The sequence below is a fragment of the Lycium ferocissimum genome, chromosome 7, assembly GCF_029784015.1.
Source record: "Lycium ferocissimum isolate CSIRO_LF1 chromosome 7, AGI_CSIRO_Lferr_CH_V1, whole genome shotgun sequence".
In the NCBI taxonomy this organism is placed as follows: Eukaryota; Viridiplantae; Streptophyta; class Magnoliopsida; order Solanales; family Solanaceae; genus Lycium; species Lycium ferocissimum.
Window position 1 is genome coordinate 45,109,882 of NC_081348.1, and position 23,264 is coordinate 45,133,145.

Sequence of the window (23,264 nt, forward strand, 5' to 3'; positions counted from 1 at the left end):
AAAGAAGAGAAAGCACAAAAGCAAGAAAAAAGTCTGATAAATGCAAGAAAAAGCTAAGACAAGTAGGTTAAATTGTTACATATATAAGAAGTTTTTTATACCCTAAAGTTAGCTAATTCACATAATTAGGCTTAAAGGTAAGATTAGGTCTTAAGTATACGCATGAAGTTGTGATATTCACGGGTAGTTAATGTATAAGGAAATAACAAACCTAAAAGTTGTTTGCACTAATTTATTTAGAATATTTGACAATTGAAAATTGCTTAATTACAAGAAAAAGTAGGTTCAAATTAGTCGGGTCAATCTAAAGTTATTCATTTTGGGCAACGAGAGATTCAAGAAAACAACGCGTAACAATGAAGTGAAATAAACATAGATGTGAAAGAAAAAATCATTTCGCCGCTTCTCCACTAGAAACACTCCCCATCTTTAATGGCCGGTGGATGGAAGGCTCGAGAGAAAAGTAAATCATTCAACTACGTCTCAATTCGAACTTAATAGAGATAGGACTATATAACTTTTATGTGTCAATTGACCATTATGTTTAATATTTGAAAGGTTTCTCAGAATTTGATTATCTTTTATGGTAGTCGCCGATCTACTGCAATAATTCTCTTTTATTTGGGATTGAGAGCAATTATACTTTTGCACATAAACTTAAAAAGTAAGATCCATAAGAAGGTTCTTCAACCCTAAAAGTTACCTAACTCACATAATTAAGCTTAAAAAGTAAGATTAGGTCTAAGTATACACATGAATTGTGATATTTATAGGTAGTCAAACTCCAGATTTGGATATAACAAACCTAAAAGTTGTCGCACTAATTTATTAAAAAACTTTTGGAACGATTAATTACAAGGAAAGTAGGCTGAAATTGAAAAAAAAAAAAAAAAAAAAAACAATGTGTAACAATAAAATTAAATAGCTATACGTTCGAAAAATGAAATCATTTGCGTTGCTTCTCCATTTGAAACATTCTCCATCCTCAATGGTCCAGGTAGTAGGAAGGTTCAAGAGAAAAGTCAATCATTCAATTATATCCTAATTCTAAATTAATTGAGATCGACTATATGAATTCTCCGTATTCATTATGTTTAGCTTTGCTATTTGATAGGCATGTTAGAAATGGAGTATTACACATTTATGTTATCCGCTCCCACCCAATGCGCTACATACGCCCCTACATAGGCATGCAACATTATTTATGTTATCCGTCAACATACTGCAACACTCCTCTTTTATTTACGTAAATCCTGAGAGAAAACATAACCTTTTTACTTGTTGTAGAAGATCATTTCATTTTTAGATATCCCAACTCTTAAAGCTCCACCTTACTTCACTCATTCAACATTTGATCTACAAAAATATTACAAAAACATCAGTCATATATCCAAACACTAAAAAATGATTTAAAAAAGTAATGTTGCAAGTTAAAACATTTCCCTTGAAAACCTTTTCTTATTCAAACCAACGCAATCTTATCTGCAGAGATTATCTTACAGTTCCATCTTACTATTTTAGATGCTCTTAACACACACACACCCACCCCCACACACCCCACACCCCCAAGACTGCCATTTGTGTTCTTTTGCTCTTTTTGGTCCATCTTCTTTTTCTCTTTTTTCCCTTTTCAGCCAGAAACATCTAATGATGTGTCATTCTTAGAAACACAACTTCTTCACATACTATTTATATCAAACTATATCAAATACTCCCTCAATTTAAATATATTTGTCTGATTTTGACTTGACACGAAGTTTAAAAAAGTAAAAAAAAACTTTTAAATCGTGTGGTCTTAAATTAAAAATGTGTAAAATATCCCAAAATACCCTTTAGTCTTATGATCTTAAACATGCCATGTGAAATATCGGAATTAAATAATTGCCACAAAAAAGAGACATTCTTTTTCAAATGAATTAAAAAGGAAAGTAAGACAAACATTTTGAAACGGAAGGAGTAACTCAATAAAAGGATACATATGGATAAAGTATCATTAATTGACAAAAATGTACGTAGAACACGTATGTCATGTATTAATAGATATTTGATGCAAACATCTTATGCACATTAATGCTTTCCTATTTTTAGTAGGCATTTGACCATGAAAACCAATTATTTTACTCTTTATTTGGAATTTTGGAGTTAGAGTTGAAGATGGGAGTAGTATTTTATTATAGTTGTTGCAAAAAATATTTGATTGTTTGAATATACTGAAAGTGGAAAATGCGGGGAGAAAAAAAAAGCGAAAATAGGGTTTGAAGTGTTTTTCAAATTCCAAATACAGCATTAAGTTATATTTGGAATTTTCATTGCCAATTGCTGATTTTCAAATAAAGTGAAGATTTTCTAAAAAAAAAGTGAAACTCTCATGGCCAAACAGGTCCTTAGTTCCTTCATTTGCCCCTCAATGGACCTAGGTCCGCTTGATTGTCATTTTTATTGAGATCTTAACATTTTTAGCAGGCCAACTTAAGAAATTTCACCCGCCTAACCATAATAAGTCGTTACCCTTGATAGCGTATGCTCGGTGTATATTATCTAGACACTAATTAAACATAGGTTATACCGTAATAATACATTGATCGTAATAACATACTGGCTAAAATTTGTGGAAAAAAATAACTAAGGTGCTTTTTGTTGAGGTCTTTATTGGAGTTGTGTAGTGCAAAAATCCCTTTTTAATTTGTTGCTTTATCCCTTTTTCCCACAAACTAGATACAAAATATGGTATGGCAAAATTTTCAATAAGCAAGTGAATACCCAATAACATTGATTAAATAGGTCATGGGAGAGACTTTTCATCTTTACAACTCAATTAAAATCAACCTTTCCCTACTTTATTTTGGGCCTAATTCTGTTGAAAAGCACAAGATTTTCCAAAGACGAAAGAATGAAAGCAAAGTGTAAAAGCTATCAAGCACCTTAAATGAATACATTTTTTTTTGAGAAGGTAACATTTTTTTTTTAAATGAATACTTTGTCAAACAATCTACAAAATTGAGGTAATGGACATTCCTATCAAAGAAAATAAAGATCAGAATACCAACTTTAATAGTCATTAACTCAACCGTGAGTCATACTAAAGGATGCGGGCATAAAGAAACCACAAAAATGTGAACCCCCCCCCCCCCCCCCCCCGTGCCCCTCTTTTTATAACGTGATGTCCTAGTCATCTTGCACGTACTTCGACTATTCCATCAGTTACCTGCTAGCTCCCACCAATACAAATACCAGACAAGCTTTGCCTACCAAGGCGCAGATGGGAAGAAATCACCTACATTTAGCACAAAGCGTAGTAAAACCAACACCATGTGCATCTGCAGGTAACAATCATATCCAGATTCCTATTTTTCTAAGAGTGAGATTGTAAGGCATGACCTCTACATGAAGTGATGTCCTTGTGATTCTTGGAGGATCTTATTTTTCTTTCACAACTAGGATGTTTTAAAATCATCATTGTAAGACATAAATATTCGCTATTGCAATTTAAGTGATCAAGTTTCATCTTTGTTTGAGGCAATATATTGACTTCCTTCAACTGACAACATAACCAGAAACGCAAACAATACAAGAATCCGTGATTAATCCGGATTATGCAATAGAAGAAAGTGACTAAATTACTCAACATATCAGACTTCTTTTCACTTGAAATTGTTACAGCATCTCAAATTATATGAGAGGTCATGAACATAATGTGTCATTACATTTGAGGTATTCTTTTTGAAGAGGAAATCAGGGAACTGTAAGTTGATAATAATAAGGAGCCAATTACAAAGCAATATTATGGTAAGCTCTCAAAGAATAGAAGATTGCCTCAAAACTGCCAGCACTAACATCGATAACAGATGTCTAGTAATTGTTGGCCGAAGGCTCGTTCCTTGTTTTCCACATTGAGAAAACAGATCTAAAGGACCATTTTTATCTCCTTTGATAAATGGCTACTCAAGATAATTGTTTAAAGAAATAGATAATTTACCTCTCCAGAAGCATCACCAGTTCACAATGAGGAGAATGTGGAAAAAGATCTACAGCCATGGCTTTGACAGGTTGAAACGGCTCTGAAGTGGGCATTGATTTGGTTCTATGTCGTGCGAGACCAGCGCTGCTCATCTTTCTCCATCTTAGGTTGTTTCTGTTATTCCCCTTCTCAGTTTCATCTGGAGAAGGCGTGCAGAGCTCAATAGCATTTGCAACTAAACTTTCAGGATTACAGGAAATGTAACTGAAAAAAGCAGATCAACATGAACAAAAGTTAGACTATAAACAATACTGGAAAATGTCTGAGCAGAGAAGGAGAAAATGGAGAAGGAATAAGTTGATGCATCAAAGGAGCTTACACAAGCCTCCTTAGACGTGAATTGGTCCTCAAAAGTTTGATAACCTACAAGCATAGAGAACAAAAATTAGCACAAAGTAGCTCATTTCAAGCACCAACACTTAAAAATGGAGATTACATATTGTAAATATCAATCCCGATTGGTCACATAAAACTGGGATTATATCAAGTCCAGATGAAATCTTCATCCGCTATATGAGATGCAAAAGCATATAGCCTGGGGACTGGTGACCAGCATCATAAGAAAGTAAACTTTTCTAGTTCACATAGATACGAAGTGTTCAACAGATGGAACAAGCTTCTTTCTTTTCTATAATCGCACCCAAGGGTGTGCCCTAGTGGTCAATGAAATTGGAGGAGAATGAGGTCTCAAGTTCAAATCCCAGTGGAGAGAAAAACACACTGTGATTTCTTCCCATCTGTCTAAAATAAAACACCAAAATTTTGGCACCTATCTAGAACTTAGTGCATACACTTAAATTCCGAAGTACACTCCACTGCAGGACACTTTTAGCAACTAGAAGCCTAGGAAATGTTATCAAATTTCTACGCTGTTATCCGAAAAATAGAAGTCTAGAATAACATTATATTAAACTCGTCTAACAGAGCGACTCCTAAATAGAATGCAGATCTTCTCAATGGTCAGAAGGAAGATTTCCCAAAACAAGCTGCATGTCCAGCTTTACAATAAGGCTAACAGAGCAATTAGACATTAGAGAGCAGTAGAGCACTTGAGCACAACGTGCTAGTCCAGATAACAACCAAGGATGAAAGCAGAGAAACCACTTACAGTGGGATGAAGTCCAGCACGTGGAGGATCTACAATTGCAACAACATTCTTGAAATGTTGCACTGGAGTGGTCAAATTCTCTGATGAACAACTCTTCTTAAGTGGGGTTTCTGATTCTGTAATGCCATCTGCTGAAGATTCTGACAAGCTTTTACCATTGGTACACTCAAGGCCTACTGCTCCCTCAGGTTCCGCTGTGCTATCCGTAGAATCAATATTCTCAATAGGTGTAGTATCTGTTTCCGATGCATTAACTATAGAATCAGTCTTCTCTGTGGAAGTAGTATTTTCTTCGTTGTTCTTTTCTTTTGTATCTGGAATTTCATCTACTTTCGGAGGTGAAGCAAGATACTCTTTCAGTACAGATCCCATGACATCCTCTGCCTGCAATCTCATAATGCAAATTCTGGAATTAAAACATGTAGCACGGATTCTGATACAAAAGATAAGCTTGCTACAGTCTACAGAAAGAGGGAAGGGCAGATAAACATGGTCATTGCTTCCAAAGAAATCTAAGCTCAAGCTCCCGAATAAAGCTCACTAAATGTAGATTGTTCTCAAAAATAAGCTAGCTCTCCAACCCAAGTTCAGACATACTTCAGAATGTGTTATAGGCAGGCAGATCCATCAGGCTTTTACACTTAGTTCCCCAACATAGAAGCTAGAACTTACATTTTGTAACACAAAATGCACCACCTAATGCCATTTCTGATGATGCTCTTAGCTGTAAGTAGTACTTTAAATGTAGGAACCACATAACTTACTCAACCTGATTCAAAAAGCTGTATAAATTACTAAACATATAAGGGAGAATACATAAGATCCCCCTAAAATAGTCCCTCATTTTAATAAAGATACTTAAACTTTGCGTGGACTTGTTCAAAATGAACCCATACCATCCTGAAACGAAACAACCGGATTTCTTGCACATTGTGTGTACACGCTACCACATGTCAAAAAGAACTTTGTATCCCTCCTACGAGAGGAGGAGGAGGAGGAATTAGGAGTTGGATAGGTGGAGGTGGTGGAAGCGGTGGAGGAGATGGTCCATGGAAGAAGACAAAAGAAAGAACGAGAAAAAGAAAAAAAAAAGTGCGAAAAAGACTACGAAAGAAATACTAAATTACACTGATTTTGGGGATTTTCACGTGCTTGAATGGGTGAAACACCGCAAATGCCACATGGGCTAAAAAGGGGGAATTAATACTACTCTGAAAAACTATAGGGGCGTCATGGGAAAATCCAGATCAAACTCTAATTTATCTTACTTAACCTTTGGTTAATTTACTTTGCCCAAGAGAAGGAAAATTTCCGAACCCTTAGTCATACGACCCCACAAAGTTTAAGTGTCTTTTTAAAAATCAGAGACTAGTTTAACGGTGTCTTTATGTATTCCCCCAAAAAATAAATCATCAATGCATAGTTTCATAGCCATGACCAAAAGGAAGTAATTAAAATGTGAACGAAATCAATTGGTAGTGACTAGTTTATAGACCAAGTATGACAAGCCAGTGGGCAGACCGACATTACATAAGGGAAGGGTGGAGAAATAGTAAGAAAAATAGTCCAATCTGACCTTTCCACAAATAAATCTACAGTTCTTTATCCCATTGATTTCAGCATTTCTTTGAGCATCAGAAACAGCAGAAGCATTCATTTCAATGCCAACAACCTGAAGAAATTGATGGTTAGAAGAAGCTTCTTATCATCAAGACATTCAAACATATTCAAAGTGCATGTAGATTTCAGTTCCGTTGTTACAAGATGTTAGTAAGATGCACTTCTTTTAAATAACAACTAAAATACTAAGCCAGTAACAGGAAATGAGGTAGCATTATAGATTTTCTATAATCGTATGATCCCCTCCAAATATTCTCTATGCCCCAAAAATTTAACCTACTCTCCTCCTTAGTTGAGCCAAATGCTTGATCACTTAGCCAAATGCTTGATCACTTTCTTCAACTGGAAATTTTCTCCTTCCAGCAGTTAAACTAATATATCCATCCAAATTTACTGGATGTCCCAAATGAATTCAAACAAATGTAAACTGATACTAACTTATATTTTTAGAATTTGAACCGACATATTTGTATTTAACCAAATCCAGTTTTTAATTGTAAACTATTACTCCTCCACTCCCGAATTGGATTGATATCCAGCTTTCCATTTTGGAATCCCAAAATTCGCCTTCCGTAAAATCTTTAGAGTGCTAAGACCAATTTTTTTCTCTATTTAATTTTCCAGAAAGTAAAAGAAAATATATGATCCCAATATGTACCTCCAAAGGTAGGGGTAAGGTCTACGTACACACTACCCTTCCCAGACCCCACTTGTGGGATTACACTAGGTATGTGCTCAGCAGAGATGGAGATAATAAACAGCAAACTTTTTATTTAAAGAGAGTATTTTTACAAGCAGAGAGAAGGGGGTCTGTAAAAACCTGCCTTCTTTCTTCACAAAATGATCCTTTTATAATGGATCAAAATGAAAACTGACAAAATAAAACGGCCGACAAGTGGCCAACAAGATAAAAAGCAAAAGCTCTTATCTTTGAAAAACAAACGTGACTAAAGACTAAAAGGAAAAGCAAAGTTGGAAAAAGAAGATTACAATAATATATACTCCCTCCATTTCAATTTATGTGAACCCATTTGACTGGGCACGACATTTAAGAAAGAGGGAAGACTTTTGAAACTTGTGGTTCAAAATAAGTCTTGAATATTTGTGTGGTGTAAATCATTCATAAAGTGAATTTGTTTCCAAATTAGGAAAGAGATCATTCATTTTGGCACGAACTAAAAAGGAAATAGGTTCACATAAATTGAAACAGAGGGAGTATGAAACAAAAGACTTTATTTAAAGTCTCTGCTTTATAAAAGCAAATATCTTTTCCACTTTATTGTGGGGCCTGCACCTGCATCACTTCATCTTTGTTTTTCCCTTATCTTTTGCGGAGGTGGAAGATGCTTCCTGTTGGCTTTTGAATTAGGCCATGAATTGTGTAAAATCCTCATTATTATCAGGATCTTGAGATTCACCTGCTAGACACGTCTGTGCTTCATTTGCATAATTTTCCTAATATGGATTACAAGGTCAAGGTTGCAGCAGATATTAACAAAATTGATGAATATTGTGTTGAAAAGCCTATGCAAAGGATGTATTACTATCCTAGACCTACTCCTCAAGATGTCTTATTAGATGAACATGAGCATATTATTACCAATAGTTATAGTGGTAAAGAGATCTATGAATGGAACATAGAGTTATAGTGAAAGATAGATTTATTGTTCCATACATAGAATGTTGATGTATAGTACGATAGGGTTAATAAAAATAATGAGCGAACTATCGCAAATATGATCATTGCTGGTTTTACTGGCCAATTAAAACGTTGGTGGGATAATTATTTAACCCAAGAACATCGTGGTAATATTCTGAATGCTGTAAAACAAGAGCAAAGAACTTCTCAAGAACCAGTTATAGTTCCAAATGCTGTTTATTCATTGGTTATTAATATTATAGAGCATTTTTCAGGAAGATGGTCGGATAATAATGAAACCATTAGGACCATGCTTCAGAATTTAAGATGCAAAACCCTTGCCTCATTTAGGTGGTATAAGGATGTATTTCTTTGTCGGGCTATGGAATTACCCAAGTGCAATGACACTCCTTGGAAATCCAAATTTATAGATGGATTACCCGCCCTCTTTGCAGAAAGAGTTAGAAAAGCTCTTAGAAAAGGAGAAGCTAGCATCAATTATGATAGCTACACTTACGGTAAGTTAATAGGAACATGTATGCAGGAAGGTTTAGCCTTATGCAATGAGATTAAGCTAAATCGGCAGATTAAGAGACATGGTCTGAATGAAAGACAACAATTAGGAGAATTCTGTGAACAATTTGGTATGGATATCCACAAACCAAAGCGCCTCTGATATTTCTATGGCATCAGTTGGTAATACCACAGATAATGAAAATGATGATGCAGACGATGATGCAAATGAAGCACAGACATGTCTAGCAAGTAAATCTCAAGATCCTGATAATAATGAGGATTTTACACAATTCATGGCCCAATTCAAAAGCCAACAGGAAGCATCTTCCACCTCCGCAAAAGACGAGAAAAACAAAGATGAAGTGATGCAGGTGCAGGCCCCACAATAAAGTGGAAAAGATATTTGCTTTTATAAAGCAGAGACTTTTAAAGTCTTTTGTTTCATATATATTATTAATCTTCTTTTTCTTCTTTTTCCAACTTTGCTTTTCCTTTTAGACTTTAGTCTTTAGTCACGTTTGTTTTTCAAAGATAAGGCGCTTTTGCTTTTTATCTTGTTGGCCACTTGTCGGCCGTTTTATTTTGTCAGTTTTCATTTTGATCCATTATAAAAGGATCATTTTGTGAAGAAAGAAGATAGGTTTTTACAGACCCCCTTCTCTCTGCTTGTAAAAATACTCTCTTTAAATAAAAAGTTTGTTGTTTATTATCTCCATCTCTGCTGAGCACAACTTTCACTTCTAGGTAATTTTCTTTTATTTTATTTTGATTTAAATTTTAATCTACATATTCATATTTAGCCTAAATGACAGGCTAAAAGCCTTGTGTTGAACTATATCACACTAGACTACTAGGTATTATGGTGAAAATGCTCAGCAGAGGTGGCGTTAGGGCTATTTTTGAACTTGTTCTGAGTTGGACAACCTCCTTGCCAGGGTTATAAACCTAGTAAAAGTCCCTCTGCATAAGATCATCTCACCGTGCAATCCGTGTCGATTAGCTGAAAGCATCAGCACTAGATCTAGGCTAACTAGATCAAATTCTTCATGTCATTCTTATATTTCACCAGTCGATTATATTGTCAAATCTCCATCTAGACTTTAGTCTTTAGTCACGTTTGTTTTTCAAAGATAAGAGCTTTTGCTTTTTATCATTTTGGCCACTTGTCGACCATTTTAATTTGTCAGTTTTCATTTTAATCCATCATAAAAGGATCATTTTGTGAAGAAAGAAGATAGGTTTTTACAGACCCCTTCTCTCTGCTTGTAAAAATACTCTCTTTAAATAAAAAGTTTGTTGTTTGTTATCTCCATCTGTGCTGAGCACAACTTTCATTTCTAGGTAATTTTCTTTTATTTTATTTTGATTAAATTTTAATCTACATATTCATATTTAGCCTAAATGACAGGCTAAAAGCCTTGTGTTGAACTATATCACACTAGACTACTAGGTATCATGGTGAAAATGTTTTAATTAAATGTGATTCACCAAAGATGGTGCCGAGGTCGTGCAGAAATAACCCAAAGACTATTCAAATTCAAGCGGTGGTCCTGTTTTGTGTCAAAACTATGACATTCAATTGGGGACAGCAAATGAATTTCAAATACTTATTTGCCTAACTAAACATAATAATTTACTGGAATTGCTCTTTAACTCCTGAGAGTAATCAAAGTAGGATACTTCTTTTTTCGGTAAAAGGTAATATTATATGTATATAATAACTCAGCAAAAAGGAGATGCTGGGCAGTTATAAAAAAAAAGGGTACCATTACAGATAAAGCAAACACGGGTAAAAGTAGATATAGTGCGTGGGCAAAAATTTAACATCATAACACAAAATAAATTCAACAAGAAAATTAAGATTTCATGGTGTGGTGAGCATTACCATACCAACTCGATTCGCCAGAGTAAGACCAATTGTTCCAGTTCCACAGCAAACGTCAAAAAGCAAGGTATCAGGACCCAAGCCGGCCCAGTCCCCTGCAAGGGAGTACAACTTCTCTGCAGCAAGGGAGTTTACCTGAGCCAATTAAAGAATTTAGGGTGTACTAGGTAGAATAATGCTGATACTATGTTTGGTAACAAATCTCACCTGTGTACAACAAATACCAGTATTACTTATACATAGTAAATCATGGCATTAACAATACCAGCACTATTCTTATACTTACACACCCTATTTAGTAATTTTTTATTTTTTTTTTGATTAAGCACCGGGTGTCCGAGTCTCTTTGAGCCCCGACTAATCCCGGGGGTGCATTGCCCTCGGCAAGGAGTTAATACCACGGGTAATTCTATGGCCCTCAAATTGTTTGCACCCAGCGGGTTTCGAACTTGAGACCTTGAAAGGGAGCACACCCTATTTAGTAATTATGCAATGCATGTTAGTTTTGATAGAACAAACCAAACAGCCGATAAAAAAAATGCCAGCATTACTAATCCCATTATTTTATTTTTTATTTTTTATTTTTTGATAAGATACTAAACCCAGCATAACTTGTCTTCCCCAAATCGACCGCTTAAAGACCTGCAACTTAGGGAGAGAGAGAAGGCCAGGCAGGGGAGGAGAACAGGATCAGCTTAGGACAGAGAGAAATAAGTAATGATCCCACCTGAAAGAAGGCCGTGGGAGAAATACAAAACTTAAGTCCATTTATAAAATCGTGAATTTTTGGTTCAGCAACTGCATTATCTGCATGCTGTTCAGAATCACTTTCCCCTCTGGGAAATGGAAGCACGCGCAGCGGAGCATCTGCCGGTGCTACATTTGATACACCAGTGTGATCCTGCATTTAAAAATTACAACATCAAGGTTGATTGCCAATGGCAGATCATGTACATATATTATATATATAACTCACTATTATAAAAGCATCTTGAAAAGGTCAAAAACAAGAAAATTAGTTTGAGGCAAGGGAACAAGTATAAATAAAGATTTAAAAAAAGGCTAATAAGTTACAAAAACGATAGCTTTTATAATTCCCAAGATCTATGGCTTATTTCCGTTTTCGACCAAGTTGCTTTGGTTATATATTAGTGAGCACTAAGTGCCAGATTATTAGAATTAACCCCAAGCTTCACCCCCACTGTCACCATAGATTGAGAAACGCCTACAAAAATTGAAAGCATGAGGGGTTGTACAATAATAAAGAAAGAAAATTGTATGCAAACTACCTGAACTACCAGGACAGTAAGAGGTAATGTTGGTGATGCACTAGAAGCTCCCATAGCAAACGCTTTGGCCAAACCTTGAAGTTCATCATTAACTAGTGCATCTTCAAACGCCAAAGTGGAAACCTAAGCAATCAAGGAGTAAGAATAATGAAAAGGAAAACAACATTATCGTTGCTCTAAGGCTCCCCCCTTCTGAAAATGGTAGATATGGGGGAACAAAACAAAGACTAAGTTAACTAGATAAACCTGAACAATGAGCATAACCTCTGAAATATTTGCGTTGGGATTTTCAACCTCTACATTTTTACCAGGCATGCGACCTTCTCGAACCTGGATGAAGATTTTACCAAAAGAAACAGTCAGTTGGCCCAGCATCCCAACACCCCACCCCACCCCCACCCCCCAAATAAAAGAAAGAAAAATACTTAATCTGCTCAGCCTCACCAACAATGCACATGGATAGGAGAAGCTGAACAAACTATTAGGTAATAGAAAGCATCGGACTTACAGTAAGTTGACGCCAAAATCCGGTATTATTCAATCTGTTCCAAATAGGTAGAGTTGACTGTTGTAAAAATTCTTGGAAGATAGCAGCATATTTACAAGCAACTCTAGAAACATTTGGGCAGTCAACAGGTTCCTCAACAGCTGTTACACCCTCCCTGGTACAAAGATAATTTCTGTTAAATGAACTACAAAAACAAAAAACAACAACTAGATCTTGGAAAACTGCAGTCGCTTTAATACCTGAAATTTCCAAGCTGAAATCCCACAGTTGGCTTTCCTAGTACAGAGTTTCCCACAGAAAACTCACACTTGTTTCGATATCCATCGATAAGTGGCGATTCGATTATGCCCTCCAGTTTGCATGGAAGACCACCTGCTCAAAGAAATGATTGGCCTAACGGTTATATCAGTTTTTATTTATCAATTGCTACTAGGTTTTGGGCATGCGCTTTGTGCGTCTAACCCATGTCAATGAGTAAACAATTTTAAAAACTCATATATCTTATTAAACGATGTGTTTGAGTTAGACGCAAAAGTATCTATTGTCATTTCTGTCTTTGCCACTAGTTACCGAAGTTATAAGATTATCTTCTTTCTTTTGAGATTAGTTAGCATAATATACTATAAAGAAATTAAATGATAAGCTTGACAAATAGTCTATTAATCTCCGCTAGAATTAGATTACGAGAACTTGATGTGCTATTGTTAAGATTTTTTTTTTTTTTTTTTTTTTGATGAAGTATTGTTAAGATATTTGAACTCGATGTTTTTAATGATGATAGGTAATGGGATATAGATATCATGTTATAATATCATATACTCTTTTCAAGTAAGATACACCTTATATTTATATAAAACAATAGTAAGTTATTAAAATATATGTTTCATATAAATATTATACTTAATCACATATTTTACATAGGTATTGAATAAAGCTTATTTAATTGAACGACACCTAACAAATTATTGGAATTCAAACTGTTATAATAAATGGATCTAAAACATAATACTAAACCTAGAATTTCATTTTTTTTCCGCATATTGCAAATGTTGTTTCTACTATTCATCATTGATATATACGAACTATACATTTAATCATAAAATTTGAATGATGCATGCATCTATTACCAGAGATAAATTTACAAATGTAAAGGTTATAGATATAAGCATGAATGATGAATTCTTTTCCATTTTCATATACTTTAAATTCCTAAAAAAAAACTTTATATAGCTTACATGTGAATGGGTCCCACTTTATCTTTTGTTAGTATTAGAGTAGTGTTACACTCATCACCTACCATCAGTATACAGGTCAAATTGAAATATCTGAAGAATTACACATCAAGTTCAAATAATCTAATTTAAAAGGATATTAATAGACTACTATTTCAACTTTATCATTTAATTTATTTATGTTTAGCATGTTATGCTAATTAACCCCAATATGAAAGAAGATAATGGTGTAACTTTGATAATTAGAAGCAGAGATAGAAATCACAATAAGACACTTTCTCCTTTAACTTTATTTTATAACTCCAATACATCATTCAATAATATATACAGAATGATTTTTTAAATTTTGTATACTCATTGATATGGGTTACACGCGCCATGCACGTGCTAAGAAACTAGTATAGTTTAAATCTTAGTGGAGAGGACCGAACTAATTTTCTATTAACTACAAAGATATAGTCATAGAGCAACAATGCAGTCGATGCAATTCAAGAAATGATTAACGCGTACCTATTTCCCTAGATTTGAGAATCCATTCTGGAAGTGAAACACCAGGAGGACAAGCTTTACGTGCATTTCGAGTCTATGGATATAGAAGATAGAAAAGTGGTCAAAAGTCTATTTTTTGCAATCCCTGAGAAACTGGTAAGTGATTTATAACAATATGGAATAGAGGGGATAAGATATCCTAACAAGTCTTTTGAGAATTTGTGTCAAAGAGCTCTTCTTCTGCTCCAGTTGATCAGCATATGTCATTTTAGCAAGAGGAGTCACCACATCACGAACACACCTACCCTTCAAAACTGAATTACTGTCCTCATCATCAGCTTCATCTGCATCCAAACCGTCTCCAGCTTGGGTTTGCTTTTCACCTTGTTGATTGGTCGGTGCCGAATTACATTTTCTCTCAAATGACCGCGGAATAACATCTCCAACTTTTAAATTCTTGTTGCCAACAAGCTTTCCATCCAACTCCTGCCCAGTTTAAGTTTGACAAATGAAGTTTCTGATAATAGCAGAACTACATGTCACTCCAATCAAATTTAGACAACAAAGGAATACCTTCAGAGCAGTCTTCACTTGTTCTGCATTTTCAAAAGTAACAAATCCTACAGCCATGCCTTTCTTCTTTTTTGCTGATTTAAAAGTAACACCCTGAAATTTAAGGAGTCAATCCCAATTAACAGATCATCATGTTATAAAAAGATCTATTAAGAACAGAATGACAATACATAAAAAATGTGAAAAGTATGGATTATGTTCTTTGAGAAGCTGAATCGTGATTTCCAGGAGGGCAGACTTGTCCAGCCATAAAGCAAGCATCCGTACTTCTACAGATGCTAGCAATGTTACTGCTAGTAGTTACAAAATTGACCCTCTTTAAGGCAACAACGAATTCTAGCACTGCCATGGATGGAAGGAATTGAGGGACGGAACAGAAGGACCCTCATCACCAATTTATGTTAAGCATATACCAACATACATGTAGCCATTTTCACTTGCATCACTCCATTGAAAAATGGGGGGAAGATTTAACATAGGTTTCCAGAAAGCATGACCAACATTAAGGCCTGATTTACGTGCTTATTTGCAGTTGTACACTATTTTGTAACCAATCATACAACAAGAAGAAAAGGCTGCGGAAAGTTAAGAATGTTCTCCATAATCTTACAAAAGATGGAACTGTTGTTATTTCATTTGACCAGAGTATTCCCATAGAAGAAAGGTTTGCAGAAAATAAAAATTGCTCCTTTGGTGACAAAGAGACCAAATTATTGAAGTTGCACTGTGCTTACAGAGTACTCATATTTCCAACAACTAATCTTCTGGCTGATAACCCCTTAATCATATTCACCACAAAAAAAATGTAACGCTATAACATCCATAGATGTCTAATTAACAAAACCGACCCGACTTGACAAAGTTCACACACAATCAGTGTTATCAAAAGCAACAACAACATACCCAGTGAAATCCCACAGTGTGGGGTCTGGGGAAGTGTTATCAAAAGCAAAAAGCGCAAAAAAGCTCTATGATCCACTGGGGCTTTAAGAGCAAATAAAGAGTGGACTTTAATGAAAAAAGGCGCCAATGGAGAAAAATACAAATATATATATGTGTGTGTGTGTGTGTGTGTGTTTAGTCCAAGACTAATACGCATAAGCATGAATAACAAATATATGGACAAAGAAACTATAACAAATATATGGACAAAGAAATTGACAAAAAAAATTACGAGAAAGTGAAATATTTAATTGTTTAATGTCATCTCTTCAGGAAACACTCATTGGCAAGGAAAAGTATGTCTTAGAACCTTGATAGCGATATTGAAGCGCACATTAAGTGAGGCAAAGAGCTCAACATGTTTTGAGCCTCACTTCAGGGCTTAAGTAAAGCACCTTTGACAACATTAAATACAATGTGAAGTTAGCTTGATTAGTGAGAGCTAAACTTATTTTTTGAGAGGAATTAGTGAGAGCTAGCTAAACCACAAGGCAATTATCTTATTGTAGCTTAATTGACTCTGATTTTGGTTTTCCACTACTTAAAACTGTAAACCCGAAATACACCACGATAAAAATGTTCAGAAAACAAACACCAAAGCAATTAGACATGTCTGTTTAACTTCTAGAAAGATTCAAAAAAGCAAGAATCTTACATGTTATTAAGAAAACACCTTAAATTATCCAAACTCCACTTCATAGGAAGATTCACCAAGCATTTCGACAACCCAGTACATTCCACGTCATCATCTAACGCATCCATCATCATGACGTCATTACACTTCTCTTCTTTCTTTTTTTTCTTTTTTTGATGACATGGGAACCCGCAGCCACTCCCCTTCGGGTACACACAGGGTAAACCCAACACTTCTCTTCTTTCTTATTATCCTCTTCCTTTTCCACGTCATTATCTTCCTTAGCCATTTTTTTGGCTCCGTCCAGACCCAAAGCTCCGAGTCAACATTATTATACACTTTTATACAAGGTTGATACATTATGTATAATGCTTTTCCCAAATATAATGTTGAATAATATTGTATAAAGTGAAAATATGGCTATGTGACGTAATATTTTATGTTGGGCAGTATATTTCTGAATATTTCCCCCTTATTGCAGCTTAATTAACTCTATTTTTGGTTTACCACTATTTCAATACACCATGATATAAATGTTGACAAAATAAATACCAAAGCAATTAGACATGCATGTTTTCATTACAAAGAGCAAGAATCTTACATTGTCTTTAAGGAAACACCTTAAATTATCCGAACTCCACTTCATTGGTAAATTCACCAAGCACTTAGACAACCCATTACATTCCACGTCATCATCATCTAAAGCATCCGTCATCATGACGTCATTACATTTCTCTTCCTTTTTATTATTATTATCCTCTTCGTTATCCTTCTTAGCCATTTTTTTGGCCCGTTCAGAAGTCGGGTCCCATGTATTGTCGGGTCGGATTCGGAGCTCCGATTCACCATGTGCGTAACGACAGGTTTCTCCATGGCTACATGAATTATCGTTTCTACGAAAGTAAGAACAAAGTGTTGTTTTCCACAATGGATTTTGTTGCTTTTGCTCTGTTTCTGTTTCGATTTCTTCTCGCTTTCGTTTCGATGAATCCTGGCCGTTCAATTCAGGATTTAGGGTTTCAGGTGAATGGGGTTTTTCCGATGAATCCTGGCCGTTGATTTCTGGTTTTAGTGTATCGGCCAGTGATTTGGGATGTTCTGATGAATCCTGGCCGTTGATTTCGGGTTTTAGGGTTTTGACCGGTGATTGGGGCTTTTCCGATGAATCTTGGCCATTGATTTCAGGGTTTAGGGCTTCTGTCGACATGTTGGTTTTGATTTTTTTTGATGTTTGACGGCGGTGAGGTTTTAAGCAATAGCAGTTCGGTTCAGTGTGATGGACTGGTGATGCTGTGTGACAAAATAACTACCCAAACTACATTATGGGGGACGAGGGTCCGGGGATGGGGGGGGGTGTCTTGAATTTTATTTGCTTAACAAAAATTTTGAAAAATGAAAATGATATTTATTACTCATCAGCATAAGTTAAATAGCTAATTTTAATAAATTCACTTTATGCAGTGATTCCTGAGTTTTAAAAGTTTAACTTTTTCTTAAATATCGTCTTTGGTAAATAGGTTCACATAAATTGAAACGGATATTTATTACTCATCAGCATAAGTTCTAATTTTAATATACGCATAAGTTGGTTATAATTAAAGAAGTTTGACATATTTTATGTGGTTAATTTAACTACCTAAAGACGTTTGAGAACATAATGTGTCTAATATAAATTTTATCATGCGTTCAGATGTTCAACTGAAACAAATCGTAATTCTGATGCTTAAATGCAATTTACTAATAAATTTAAAAGGTTGTTTATATATTAAGTCCATTAGGCTTAACAGGCAGATCACCTCTTTGTGCATCAATGTGGATTTCTTATGGCATGAGATGATGATGCAGTGCTAAGTGTAGTCCTTGTAAGAGGGTTGCCTTTCTCTATCTTTTTTGATAAATAGATCATTTTCTACTCAATCTTACATGTCGGATACTGAGGATGCCTCAAGACCTAAGGAGTTTAACCAGGCGCTGAGAAAATTGTTGGATAATTTAAGAGACCTTGTTGTTGCTGGTGATCAATCCCTTAGGAAAATATGCTAGTGGTAATGTGGAAGGTCCAAAATCTCAACCAATATTTACAATTGTGCAGTGTGCTCGACTTATCTCCTCGGAATTGCTTCGATTACTTAATCGAGGCTTATGGAGGTGTGCCTAATTGTAGCTGCAATGGCAAGAGAGGTGGCAGAATCATAGGGGTTAGGTGCAATTTATGTTATTAAACTTATTGTTTCTTCAAAGAGATGGTGTTGGAAGCTCTGCCACCGACAGGTTATGAACTAAATTAGAGCCTGTTTGGATGGGCTTATTTTAAGCGAAATTAAATTTAAAAAATAAGTTGGGTAGTAAATTTTAACTTATTTTTTTGGGCTTATAAACTGTTTTCAGCTTATAAGCTGCTTTAGATAAGTTAAGTCAAACGGGTCCAATTATTTTTTTGAGCTTATTTTAAGCGGGCAATTCGCAGAATTGCCCTTCTTTTGGGGTGGTCTTTAAATTTTGCCCCTCATATTTGCGGTCTTTAAATTTTGCCCCTCATATTTGTGGTCTTTAAGTTTTGCCCTTAGCTTGATACCGAGGTTTTGGGTTCGAACCCCGCTCAAGATAAAATAAAGAAATAATTTCGCAAGCGGGGGGTAATGGAGGGAGTGTCCGCCCTCCGCATAACTTCCTTGAGGAAAAACTAAAGTTATGCGGAGGGGGGGCATAACTTTTCCTCAAGACATAGTTTAGTTATGCCTTATGGAGCAAAACTTTTCCTAAGGAACTATGCGCATTGATGCACTTTTAATTAAGGCATAACCAAAAGTATGCCTTAACTAAAAGTGTGCCTTGAAAAGTTTAAAAAAAAAAAATGTCTCAAGGCAAAGTCTGCCCCTCCGCATAACTTCCTTAAGGAAAAACTAAAGTTATGCCGGAAGGGGCATAACTTTTCCTCAAGGCATAATTTAGTTTTGCCTTATGGGGGAAAACTTTTCCTTAAGGAATTATGCCTTATGGGGCAGACTTTTAATTAAGGTATAACCAAAAGTATGCCTTAACTAAAAGTGTACCTTGAAAAGTTTAAAAAAAAAAAAAAATGTCTCAAGGCAAAGTCTGCCCCTCCGGATAACTTCCTTAAGAAAAACTAAAGTTATGCGGGGGGCATAACTTTTCCTCAAGGCATAATTTAGTTTTGCCTTACGGCAAAATTTTCCTTATGAACTATGCCTTATGGGGCATACTTTTAATTAAGGCATAACCAAAAAGTATGCCTTAACTAAAAGTGTGCCTTGAAAAGTTAAAAAAAAAAAAAAAAAAAAATGTCTCAAGGCAAAGTCGCCCTCCGCATAACTTCCTTAAGGAAAAACTAAAGTTGTCGGAGGGGGCATAACTTTTCCTCAAGGCATAATTTAGTTTTGCCTTATGGGGCAAAATTTTTCCTTAAGAACTATGCCTTATGGGACATACTTTTAATTAAGGCATGACCAAAAGTATGCCTTAACTAAAAGTGTGCCTTGAAAAGTTAAAAAAAAAAAAAAAAAAAAATGTCTCAAGGCAAAGTCTCCATTCTCCGCATAACTTTGGTTTTTCCTTAAGATTGTATTTTGATCCGGCATACACTCTCCCAAATCCCTCGTCTTGCGAAATTATTTTTTTATTTTATGCATGAGCGGGGGTTCGAACCCAGAACCTCAGGTATCCAAGCGAAGGGCAAAACTTAAAGAACACAAATATGAGGGGCAAAATTTAAAGACCACCCCAAAAGAAGGGCAATCCGTGCAAAAAAATGATTTTAAGCACAAAATGACTTTAAGCTGGCCAGCCAAACACTCAAAAAAGCTAAAAACAGCTTATAAGCCAATCCAAACGGGCTCTTATTCGTGCCCCTTCTGCTCGTCCCAATTTGATTGTCCACTTTTGATCTGACTGTTGAATGCATAATTAAGTAGTAATAAAAGTTTACCCAGCTCTAATAGTTTTAACTTTTTCGATGAGATTGTCACACAATTTAATTCAATATAGTAGCAAAGTAGATAACCTCGGACTTCTAGTTGAGGGTGAGTGTTGAAGACATAATTAAGTAAATAAAAGTGTACATCTCTAACAACTTAAGTGTTCAAATAAAAGGGTCACATAATTCAACACAATCACACTGACTTGTGTTAAAGAAAGCATATTATAAATAGGAATAATATTGCATTTGTGATATTTAATACTCTGTGTAGTGTTAGTTTTTGAAATTGCTTGTAAAGAGAAGTAGGACAAGTGAAATAAGAAAGAGAATATGCCTTTTTTTTTTTTTAACTTGAGGAGTAGTTAAAAATTAATATTATACTAACTTGAAGCATTTTTGTAGGGAATGATAGTAAAACAACTCCAAAAGATCAGAATGATAGTAAAACAACTCCAAAAGATCAGAATGATGGTAAAACGGCTCCAATGGGGAAGGATAAAACATCTCCAATAGAGAAGGATGATAAAACAGCTCGAACTGTGATCATTATCATTGTTCCAACAGTTATAGTTGTTATTCTTATTGCTCGTATTTCTATCATCTTTATAAAGAGGCAAAAGAGGAAGTTGGTGGACAGAGTTCAGAATAGGCGTAGATTATTAACATACAATATGATTAAGGAAAGCTAAACTTTAAGACCATATTTCACTTATTTGTTCTATGCTATTGCTACTATGCTGGTGAAGTTATAAGCGTATATGATATTAGCTCTGCAGAGTCCTTTTAATATGATTTTTCTACGATCATAGCAGTAACAGATAACTTCTCAAATGCTAATAAGTTGGGACAGGGCAGATTTGATCCTGTAAACAAGGTGATTAGGCCTACTTGATGCTGTTAAAATAGACACTCAGGATTCATATAATGGACCTCAACTTTATAGGAATCGAAGTGTTGTTTGATTTATAATTGCTCAATTTTTTTTTTTTTGGGCTGCTACCAAATGGAAAAAGAAGTAGCATTGAAAAGATTGTCAGTAGATTCAGTCCAAGGTGATCTAGAATTCAAAAATGAGGTTTTGTTGGTCGCCAAGCTTCAACAAAGGAATTTGGTTAGGTTGTTAGGATTTTGCCCAGACGGAACAGAGATAATTTTTGTGTATGAATTTGTTCCCAATGCAAGCCTTGAGCACTTTTTATTTGGTATGTGTTACTTAGTTTTTATCAATATAGAGATTAAGCATTGATAAGTTATGAATTATACTTGAACTCTAGTAGTCTACGTACAACACTTTGTTAGTATAATTTGACGTGTTGTCCGATTATCCACCTTATTTGCATGAACAAACCAAATTTCACTTATTATGGATACTACTTGTGATAATATTTTAAGTGATTTGCAATGTATAGAAATTTAACTTGTAAGTTATATTCTTGATCTTGTCCCCATATCGAGTTAAGTGTAGGCAATTGGATCCAGAAGTGCGATAAAAAATCATAGGAGGCATTGCTAGGGGAATTCTTTACCTCCATGAGGATTCTAGACTCTGCATCATTTATCGTGATCTCAAAGCTAGTAATGTTCTTCTAGATGCATGAATGAATCCTAAAATCTCAGATTTTGGCACAACAAAGTTATTTATCTTGGATGAAACTCATGGCAGTACAAGTAGAATTGTTGGAACCTAGTAAGTTGTACATTGTTTAACTCACACACATGTTTAACAAAAATATACATGTGATTTTAATTTTTTTTACTAATTGACATGGGATGCACGTGCACGAGATGCAAGTATGGTGCACGAGATGCACGTTTGACGCACGCAGAAGCTAGTTTTATTAAATATACTTGAGACCTCTTATTAAGATTTGGCTTTAGGCCACCAATCCCGTTGAGCCGCCCATGGCTTAATGTAGTTCTCTTGCTTTCTTACTTTTGCTTAGTTAGCTACAATAATACTCATCCAGATACCTTGTTGCATGGCCAACCCCTTTCCTGTTGCATGGCCAACCCCTTTCCTTTTCTGCAGCAGATACTTTAGTGTCCAAACTAGGCAAGTTGAAAATGAGGGTTTCTTCAGTCCTGATGCGTCTGATAAGATCTATATCAGTATATGGTATTCAAACATAAAGACCAAAACAATTGTTTGGATATCAAAATATCACAATGTGACTATGCAAATGATAAATAACAAGTAATTCGAAGAAAAGAACACAAGTTTAGTCAATTTAACTCTCGAAAAGTGAAAAGTATTACATAAATTAGGACGGAAGGAGTACTTGATAGGACACCTTCCAGTACAAAGTTGAGAATTTCAAAATTGTAGGCTTAATACTCAACTCGACCCCTTCAACTCCAACTACTTTAACTAAGTAAGCCGAATTAGCCTCACCATCATTAGTCACGGTCCTCGTATACATTTGAGCACCTGATCAAAGATTAATTGAAAATGAGGGACAGTGGATATAAAAGTAATGTTAAAAAGGAATTTGATGATTCATGGTTGCCAACAAAAGTATGTTATCATATTCAAGAAGTACTGGTTACTGGATACGTGCGTTGCACGTATATTCCATGCAATTTAATATAAAATTTATGGTTATCACCTTAATAACAATTTAAAATTAGCAACCACCTTAATTTTTATCGTGCTCATGGCTAATTAGTGATCACAAATCCATCCAAACTTGTGAAATATATTCTTCCAAATGCACATTGACGTACTGCAACAAAAGCCATTAACTTGAACCTGAGATCCAATGTTTACAATTTTGCATGTCCTTTTCCATATTTAGTGAATTCTACTCATGCCGCAAACACAAGGGAAACTCCTCCCAAAAAATACGAAAATGAAATGTTGTATCCTCCAAAACA

At 35.2% G+C, this 23,264-nt stretch overlaps 1 protein-coding gene across 1 annotated transcript; it reads right to left on the minus strand.

The window, feature by feature from the left end:
• Positions 1-3,599: 3,599 nt before the first annotated feature.
• On the minus strand, positions 3,600-17,770 carry LOC132065328 (zinc finger CCCH domain-containing protein 24). Its single transcript, XM_059458663.1, has 14 exons — positions 17,055-17,770; positions 14,878-14,970; positions 14,509-14,790; positions 14,326-14,398; positions 12,823-12,955; positions 12,584-12,737; positions 12,322-12,405; positions 12,076-12,198; positions 11,514-11,687; positions 10,787-10,921; positions 6,703-6,798; positions 5,127-5,510; positions 4,338-4,381; positions 3,600-4,222 (listed from the first exon to the last, which is right to left on the minus strand). The coding sequence occupies exons 1-14, from the start codon at positions 17,658-17,660 to the stop codon at positions 3,973-3,975; spliced, it is 2,631 nt and encodes an 876-aa protein (XP_059314646.1). The 5' UTR covers positions 17,661-17,770; the 3' UTR covers positions 3,600-3,972.
• Positions 17,771-23,264: the final 5,494 nt, after the last annotated feature.